This window comes from Borostomias antarcticus, assembly GCF_949987555.1.
Source record: "Borostomias antarcticus genome assembly, chromosome: 20".
Classification (NCBI taxonomy): domain Eukaryota; kingdom Metazoa; phylum Chordata; class Actinopteri; order Stomiiformes; family Stomiidae; genus Borostomias; species Borostomias antarcticus.
In genome coordinates, this window is record NC_140253.1 from 15,595,042 (window position 1) to 15,605,041 (window position 10,000).

Here is a 10,000-nt window from a genome sequence, read left to right on the forward strand (position 1 = left end):
TCGATCAGACTGGCTGGCCTGATGTGACAGGGCCACTTCCACCTCACTGAGCATGTGCCACGCTTCCCAGAATGCCCTGGGGCAGCCCAGAGCCTGTGGTCCAGACACCAGACAAGCTGGAAGGAGGGAGGGAGGAACGGTCTGATCTAACAGACTAAAGGGATATTTTGGAGAGGATAAGCCTTAGTGAGTGCTAATCTTCATAAGTAGGGTTTGTGTACAATAGCTAGTGGCCTGCACTGTGGATGATTTGAGGATCAGTGATGATGATGTCTGTCTGTCTGGCTCGACTGCGTCTTTCTCCTGGGAGCGGACGCTGTGCGGCCGGCTGACCAATGTTCTCTGAGGTGACTCTTCTCTGAGGTGATTCTTCTCTGAGGTGATTCTTCTCAGGTGAATCTTCTCTGAGGTGATTCTTCTCTGAGGTGATTCTTCTCTGAGGTGATTCTTCTAAGGTGAATCTTCTCTGAGGTGATTCTTCTCTGAGGTGATTCTTCTCTGAGGTGATTCTTCTCTGAGGTGATTCTTCTAAGGTGAATCTTCTCTGAGGTGATTCTTCTCTGAGGTGATTCTTCTCTGAGGTGATTCTTCTCAGGTGAATCTTCTCTGAGGTGATTCTTCTCTGAGGTGATTCTTCTCTGAGGTGATTCTTCTCAGGTGAATCTTCTCTGAGGTGATTCTTCTTGGTTCTAGGGACTGGGTTAGCTAACAGCTCTGTATGGTTGAGAGGTGTTGAACAGGTGAATTGAACAAGCTCGTTATAAATAGTCCATCTTGAAAGGCACCAGACTTGAGGTGCCAGACACCGAAGGTGTCACGATCCTAGAAGTCTGAATCAAGAAGCTGATTGGCTGTCTGGGTCTTTATTATGATAAAAGCAGAGAAGTGGATACTCTGACTCCTGTCCGAACTACAGACTCCATCAGAGCCTGCATCTGAATGCAGTGTGAAACATTTGACTGTGAGCCACATTGTCTTAAAAGTCTTAAAAGTACCCAACATCTGGTCATAGTGAAAGGAAAATAAAATAATGTCAATTAAATAAGGCTAAACCCAGATAGCCCTGAGGAAAGCCATGAGTCCAGCTCTGGAACTGTGGTAAGAGCTTGAGTTCCCTGCCTCCCCCCCGCCAAGCCTTCACCACAGTGATAAGAGACAAAGCTGGAGGCTTAAACACACAAGTTCAAGGCATGAGCCCTGCTCGTTCCCCTCTGCCCTGCTGGTTCCCCTCTGCCCTGCTGGTACCCCTGAGGTTCCCCTCTGCCCTGCTGGTACCCCTGTGGTTCCTCTCTTCCCTGCTGGTACCCCTGAGGTTCCCCTCTGCCCTGCTGGTTCCCCTGTGGTTCCCCTCTGCCCTGCTGGTACCCCTGTGGTTCCCCTCTTCCCTGCTGGTACCCCTGAGGTTCCCCTCTGCCCTGCTGGTTCCCCTGTGGTTCCCCTCTGCCCTGCTGGTTCCCCTCTGCCCTGCTGCCCTGCGGTTCCCCTCTGCCCTGCTGGTTCCCCTGTGCTTCCCCTCTTCCCTGCTGGTACCCCTCTTCCCTGCTGGTACCCCTGCGGTTCCCCTCTGCCCTGTGGTTCCCCTCTGCCCTGCTGGTACCCCTGAGGTTCCCCTCTTCCCTGCTGGTACCCCTGAGGTTCCCCTCTTCCCTGCTGGTACCCCTGAGGTTCCCCTCTGCCAAGCGGTTCCCCTCTGCCCTGCAGTTCCCCTGCATACCGGCGACCATGGCGTCGGCGGTGGCCACGCGGTGCAGCACCAGCTGGATGAGCTGCGTGTGGGTGCAGGCCTGCAGGTTCCTCACGCTCTTCTTCAGGATGGCGCTGAAGATGCTCCACACCTCGGCCTGGCAGTTGGCCGGGCAGCGCTCCAGCAGCTCCACCATGCACACCACGCTCTCCGGCTCCTGGATGATGAAGTTCATCTCCAGGTCAAACGGGCCGCCCACCAGCTGGACCGGGACCGGGGGGAGGGGGGGAGAAAGGAGGACAGAAAGAATGAGAGAGGAACGCTCGGTGTCTGTTCGTCTACCAAGTTCTCTGAGCACGGGGAGGACTTATTCAGCTGAGCAGTCTGTCTGACCGACCTGGGCTGAGTTTTCCAGAGGCATTGTAGCACTACGGTGAACGCCGTAGCTTACCTATCTGGGAAACGCAGCCCTGATCTTGAACACCCAGCAGCTCTCGCTACGGAGAACACTCCTGGGAACGAGCCAGCATGTTCATGGACACCAGCGAGAATCCAATCGGTCTGATTGGTTACTGACTGAACATTTCCCCTTTTCAAGGCTTTGGCTAACGAGTCCTGCCGTCTAGCGAGCAGTCAGAGCATATCTGGGACACAGGATGTGATTCACTTGGACTTTCTTCCACGCTAACTCTCACTTCACTGAGGTCTTTATTACACAAATGCAAAGTTTTTTACTTACATTTTCATTTAGTCCTGACTATACGCTCCCAAATGAAATAATGTTGACATGTAGCTGGATTTGAAAGGTAGACTAAAGTATGGATGGAGCTCAGTGTTGGGTGACTGCATTAGAGCATGTGAGTCATCCAGCAGCAGGAACAGCCTCTCTCCTACCCCTGGCCTGGGGGGGGGTCAACGTCTACTCATTGCAACGGTTTAAAAATATGGAGTGTTCCTCTATGGTAAAAGTACTGCCAAATATTGTCCATGTGGCACCTAGCATAGGGCAGTGAGCAGCCCAGTGGTCAGAAGGACTGTAAACGGACACTTGACAGTCATTGCTACTATTGCACCCTTGAGCCAGGTACTTCCCCCCAACACTAGCTCAAAAACATGCTACGTCGCTGTGGATAAAATCGTTTACTAAATGACAAGTTTGTACTCTGATCAACTCACATCTCCGTTCGTCAACTGGTCCTTTAAAATAGCAGACGCAACCCAGACCTCAAGACAGACACAATATAGTAGCCCCGAGTGAGAAGCCCATTTAGAGAGCCCGTAATCATACTGTGGCAACTACAGACCCAACGGGCCAGACTGCCAAGTATGGTGGTCTGGATTCACCCTGAGTGAGGTGGTCTGGATTCACCCTGAGTGAGGTGGTCTAGATTCACCCTGAGTGAGGTGGTCTGGATTCACCCTGAGTGAGGTGGTCTAGATTCACCCTGAGTGAGGTGGTCTGGATTCACCCTGAGTGAGGTGGTCTAGATTCACCCTGAGTGAGGTGGTCTGGATTCACCCTGAGTGAGGTGGTCTGGATTCACCCTGAGTGAGGTGGTCTGGATTCACCCTGAGTGAGGTGGTCTGGATTCACCCTGAGTGAGGTGGTCTGGATTCACCCTGAGTGAGGTGGTCTGGATTCACCCTGAGTGAGGTGGTCTGGATTAACCCTGAGTGAGGTGGTCTGGATTCACCCTGAGTGAGGTGGTCTGGATTCACCCTGAGTGAGGTGGTCTAGATTCACCCTGAGTGAGGTGGTCTGGATTCACCCTGAGTGAGGTGGTCTAGATTCACCCTGAGTGAGGTGGTCTGGATTAACCCTGAGTGAGGTGGTCTGGATTCACCCTGAGTGAGGTGGTCTGGATTCACCCTGAGCTATGATGTTAAGGTTAACCCTCATCCGGAATAAACACAACTCTACCTTGTTGTACCAGATGTTACAGAGGAAAAAATTAAATGGCTTTTTTGAACTACTGTATAGTCTACTCCTATGACAATGATATTTCTCTCTCTCTCTGATATGTCTTTGAAAATACATGTTTCCCTTGTTCTCTTAGCGTTAGTGACTGTCCCTGCTGGTACCCCTGAGGTTCCCCTCTGCCCTGCGGTTCCCCTCTGCCCTGCTGGTTCCCCTGCGGTTCCCCTCTGCCCTGCTGGTTCCCCTGTGGTTCCCCTCTTTCCTGCTGGTACCCCTGTGGTTCCCCTCTGCCCTGGTGCTCCTCTCTGCCCTGCGGTTCCCCTCTGCGCTACTGGTACCCCTGAGGTTAGTGACTGTTCTGCTTGTTCTCTTAGCGTTAGTGACTGTTTTGCTTGTTCTCTTAGTGACTGTTCTGGAGGTTGAAGCCAGGCCTGTGTTGGTTAGTGTCTGTTCTGGAGGTTGAAGCCAGGCCTGTGTTGGTTAGTGTCTGTTCTGGAGGTTGAAGCCAGGCCTGTGTTGGTTAGTGTCTGTTCTGGAGGTTGAAGCCAGGCCTGTGTTGGTTAGTGACCTTTCTGGAGGTTGAAGCCAGGCCTGTGCTGGTTAGTGACTGTTCTGGAGGTTCAAGCCAGGCCTGTGTTGGTTAGTGTCTGTTCTGGAGGTTGAAGCCAGGCCTGTGCTGGTTAGTGTCTGTTCTGGAGGTTGAAGCCAGGCCTGTGCTGGTTAGTGACTGTTCTGGAGGTTCAAGCCAGGCCTGTGCTGGTTAGTGTCTGTTCTGGAGGTTGAAGCCAGGCCTGTGCTGGTTAGTGTCTGTTCTGGAGGTTGAAGCCAGGCCTGTGTTGGTTAGTGTCTGTTCTGGAGGTTGAAGCCAGGCCTGTGCTGGTTAGTGTCTGTTCTGGAGGTTGAAGCCAGGCCAGTGCTGGTTTCCTGTGTGCTGCCAGGTGATGAATACGGACCCTGGGCTGAGCTGCAAAACAGGATTATCCTTATTCTGCACCAGCAGGATCACACCTACAGAATTCATCATGCTAGCTTTAGTTGGATGTGTTTGTGTGTGCGTGCTTGCTTGTGTGTGTGTGTGTGCGTGCGTGCGTGTGTATGGTGTGTGTGTGTGTGTGTGGGGGGGGGGGTTCTATTGCAAAGGAATAATGTTCTTTGTTCTGGAAATAAATTGCAGGAGCCATAAATGTCACAATACGTCATCCCTTAATAGTTCTGATGACATTTTTATTATTGAACCCTGTCAAATAGGAAGCCAGGAGAAAAATAACAGTGCAGATGAGTAAATGAATATGTGTAGGTGGGCGGGGCGGAGCGGAGAGAGAGACAGAAAACAATCTGATCAGGTCTGGAACACAGAAAATCCTTCAGCCCATCTGATAGAAACTGTCCCATTAGAATGAGTGAGGGCGGATTAACAGGGTGAGTGAGTGAGAGTGTGTGTGTGTGTGTGTGTGTGTGTGTGTGTGTGTGAGAGAGAGAGAGAGAGAGAGAGAGAGAGGGGGGGGACCAGGGCAACCCACTGTCACTACACTGGACTAACAAGGCCAGAGATAAAGGCTACGATCAGCGTCACTGGCTGCTCGTCATTAACCCCCCCCCCCCAGAGGTCTTCTGACCAATCAGAGGATCGTCAACACCACCCTAGACTGTACAGTACCCCACTACACAAGAAATGACAAAACGCAACGCAATCACCTCCCCTCCACGGGCTTGTGAGGGGTGTGAAGGCTTGACTGCTCTCTTGAATGTGTGGAGTGCTGCTAATGAATAAATAAAGCAATGGAAATCATTTGTTGGTGAAGAAGTGCCCCCCCCCCCCCCTCCGTCTGTGGCGTTGATGAATGGCGCCGGCGGCCCAGAGGCATTAGCATTAGCATGGGGGCCTCTCTGCGCGGCGACTGTGGCGGGGGCCGCGCTAATGGATGTAGGGGCGCAGCTCGCCACGGTAACAGGTGATTTATGACCCTGACAGGGCGGGTGAGTCAGCCATCACTACGAGTCAGCGTCAGGGGGCGGAGCTACGCTGGCCTAGAGGAAGGTCAGGCACCGCCAAGAACCCTGGCATTAAAATACCCTGTTTATCCAGCTCTACTCTACCTCACTGTGTGTGTGTGTGTGTGTGTGTGCTTGTGTGTGTGAGAGTGTGTGTGCATATGCGTGACTGTGTTTGTGTGTGTGTGTGTGTGTGAGAGTGTGTGTGAGTGTGAGTGTGAGTGTGTGTGTGTGTGTGTGTGTGTGTGTGTGTGTGTGTGTGCGCGTGTGTGTGTGTGTTTGTGTGTGTGTGAGAGTGTGTGTAAGTGTGTGTGTGGTTTGGCTAAATAAAGAAGGTCACAGCATCAAGCAAGCAGTGCTGTGAGTTCTTCCAGACCTCTGCTGGTCCTGGACCGACTCTCGCCTGAACCAAGCTGCTGACCTGACGCTGACCCTGACCACAACACCACATCCTCTCAGAGTGACCTGACCCTGACCCTGACCACAACACCACACCCTCTCAGACTGACCTGACCCTGACCCTGACCACAACACCACATCCTCTCAGACTGACCTGACCCTGACCACAACACCACATCCTCTCAGAGTGACCTGACGCTGACCCTGACCACAACACCACATCCTCTCAGACTGACCTGACCCTGACCACAACACCACATCCTCTCAGACTGACCTGACCCTGACCCTGACCACAACACCACATCCTCTCAGACTGACCTGACCCTGACCCTGACCCTGACCACAACACCACATCCTCTCAGAGTGTGACCTGACCCTGACCCTGACCACAACACCACATCCTCTCAGAGTGTGACCTGACCCTGACCCTGACCACAACACCACATCCTCTCAGACTGACCTGACCCTGACCACAACACCACATCCTCTCAGAGTGTGACCTGACCCTGACCCTGACCACAACACCACATCCTCTCAGAGTGTGACCTGACCCTGACCACAACACCACATCCTCTCAGACTGACCTGACCCTGACCACAACACCACATCCTCTCAGAGTGACCTGACCCTGACCCTGACCACAACACCACATCCTCTCAGAGTGACCTGACCCTGACCACAACACCACACCCTCTCAGAGTGACCTGACCCTGACCCTGACCACAACACCACATCCTCTCAGACTGACCTGACCCTGACCACAACACCACATCCTCTCAGACTGACCTGACCCTGACCACAACACCACATCCTCTCAGAGTGACCTGACCCTGACCACAACACCACATCCTCTCCGTCAGAGTGACCTGACCCTGACCACAACACCACATCCTCTCAGACTGACCTGACCCTGACCACAACACCACATCCTCTCAGAGTGACCTGACCCTGACCACAACACCACATCCTCTCAGAGTGACCTGACCCTGACCCTGACCACAACACCACATCCTCTCAGACTGACCTGACCCTGACCACAACACCACATCCTCTCAGAGTGACCTGACCCTGACCCTGACCACAACACCACACCCTCTCAGAGTGACCTGACCCTGACCCTGACCACACCCTCTCCGTCAGAGTGACCTGTCCCTGACCACAACACCATAGCCTTATTAACACGTCACTATGGTTCTATTAACACAACACTATGGTTCTATTAACACAACACTATGGTTCTATTTACACAACACTATAGTTCTATTAACATGGGCTTTGAGGAGTGGAACCACACTCTCTCTGAGGGAGAGGAGCAGTGGAACACGCACACACTCACGCACGCGCACACTCACACTCACACACACACACACTCACACTCACACACTCACACTCACACTCACACTCACACTCACACTCACACTCACACTCACACTCACACTCACACTCACACTCACACTCACACTCACACTCACACACACAGCATCCCCCCAGCCTAACTCCTTAGAGTCTTTGTTCAGCCAGTCACCGGATCCCCGGCCAGGTCACCCTCCAGGTCACCCTCCTCCTCCTCCTCCTCCTCCCAGAGGCCAGGTCGCCCTCCTCCTCCTCCTCCTCCTCCTCCCAGAGGCCAGGTCACCCTCCTCCTCCTCCTCCTCCTCCCAGAGGCCAGGTCACCCTCCTCCTCCTCCTCCCGGAGGCCAGGTCACCCTCCTCCTCCTCCTCCTCCTCCTCCTCCTCCTCCTCCTCCTCCTCCCAGAGGCCAGGTCGCCCTCCTCCTCCTCCTCCTCCTCCCAGAGGCCAGGTCACCCTCCTCCTCCTCCCGGAGGCCAGGTCACCCTCCTCCTCCTCCTTCCAGAGGCCAGGTCACCCTCCTCCTCCTCCTCCCGGAGGCCAGGTCACCCTCCTCCTCCCAGAGGCCTGCCTGAATTAATCATGGTTGAGCAGCCAGTCAGTCAACCAACCAGCCAGCCAGTCAGTCAGTCAACCAACCAGTCAATCAACTAACCAGCCAGTCAGTCAGTCAGTCAACCAACCAGTCAACCAACTAACCAGCCAGTCAGTCAGTCAGTCAACCAGCCAGTCAACCAACCAACCAACCAGTCAACCAACCAGCCAGCCAGTCAGTCAGTCAACCAACCAACCAGTCAATCAACTAACCAGCCAGTCAGTCAGTCAACCAACCAGTCAGTCTACCAACCAGTCAACCAACTAACCAGCCAGTCAGTCAGTCAACCAACCAGTCAGTCTACCAGCCAGTCAACCAACTAACCAGCCAGTCAGTCAGTCAACCAACCAGTCAACCAACTAACCAGCCAGTCAGTCAGTCAACCAACCAGCCAGTCAACCAACCAGCCAGCCAGCCAGTCAGTCAGTCAACCAACCAGCCAGCCAACCAACCAGTCAGTCAGTCAACCAACCAACCAGCCAGTCAACCAACCAACCAACCAGCCAGTCAGCCAACCAACCAGTCAGTCAACCAACCAACCAACCAGCCAGTCAGTCAGTCAGTCAGTCAGTCAGTCAGTCAGTCAGTCAGTCAGTCAACCAACCAACCAGTCAACCAACTAACCAGCCAGTCAGTCAGTCAACCAACCAGCCAGTCAGCCAACCAACCAGCCAGTCAACCAACCAGCCAGCCAGTCAGTCAGTCAGTCAGTCAGTCAACCAACCAACCAGCCAGTCAGCCAACCAACCAGTCAGTCAGTCAACCAACCAACCAGTCAACCAACCAACCAACCAGCCAGTCAGCCAACCAACCAGCCAGCCAGTCAACCAACCAGCCAGCCAGTCAGCCAACCAACCAGCCAGTCAGTCAACCAACCAGCCAACCAGCCAGCCAGTCAGTCAACCAACCAACCAACCAGTCAACCAACCAGCCAGCCAGTCAACCAGTCAACCAACCAGCCAGTCAACCAACCAACCAGCCAGTCAACCAACCAACCAACCAGCCAGTCAACCAACCAACCAGCCAGTCAGTCAACCAACCATCCAGTCAGTCAACCAGCCAGTCAGCCAACCAACCAACCAGCCAGTCAGTCAGTCAGTCAGTCAGTCAGTCAACCAGCCAGTCAGTCAACCAACCAGCCATTCAACCAACCAGCCAGTCAAACAACCAACCAGCCAGCCAGTCAGACAACCAACCAACCAGCCAGTCAACCAACCAGCCAGCCAGTCAACCAACCAGCCAGTCAGTCAACCAACCAGCCAGTCAACCAGCCAACCAGCCAGTCAACCAACCAGCCAGTCAGTCAACCAACCAGCCAGTCAGTCAGTCAGTCAGTCAGTCAGTCAGTCAGTCAGTCAGTCAGCCAACCAGTCAGTCAGTCAGTCAGTCAACCAACCAACCAGTCAGTCAGTCAGTCAGTCAGTCAGTCAGTCAGTCAACCAGCCAGCAAGCCAGTCAGCCAGCCAGTCAGTCAGTCAGTCAGTCAGTCAACCAGCCAGTTGTGTGAATGCGTCAATCCACGTATGCTAGTGTGGGACGCCATCGCCACCCATGCCCAATGCGTTCGCTCCCAACACATGTTCTTGTGTTTGGGTGTTCTTGAGTTAAACATACTTGTGAGGGATTGGTAAATGTAGACTGAACACCTTAACCTGGCAGCTAAAATGAGCAAGTAACAGAGTTCAAACCAATACCAAGGACCGTATCCAATAATGTACTCAAGATTATGACCGCACTTTGCTCATTTTCATTTCCATCAGTTGTTTTTAATTGGACCTCTTTAACGAGGTCCGCGCTCTCTCTATTCTTTGTTGCTGTCATCGAAGATGAGATTAATTAACCGCCTGTCCACGGAGGACATACAATTAAAAGGTTCGAGCAACACACACACACATACACGAATCAAACATTCGTGGTTGTCACATGTGACAGGGTGACGCACCCTACATCGCTGCCCCGCACCCCAGCGTCCGTGCGTCTGACAAGCGCCCGCTCACCCAGCGCGTCCTGACGGGACCCGTGACAGCGCTGCCTTCATCACCTGTTCATCCGTCAGCCCGGG

The 10,000-nt window shown here is 53.4% G+C and overlaps 1 protein-coding gene across 1 annotated transcript in view; it reads right to left on the reverse strand.

The window, feature by feature from the left end:
• Positions 1-10,000, reverse strand: part of lrba (LPS-responsive vesicle trafficking, beach and anchor containing) — a gene marked incomplete at its 5' end in the record, with an annotated part of 387,967 nt that overhangs the window by 349,721 nt on the left and 28,246 nt on the right. Inside the window, one exon of the mRNA XM_084454694.1 lies at positions 1,715-1,946. Within this exon, the coding sequence (XP_084310820.1) occupies positions 1,715-1,946 (232 nt within the window). The remainder of the gene's footprint in view (positions 1-1,714; positions 1,947-10,000) is intronic.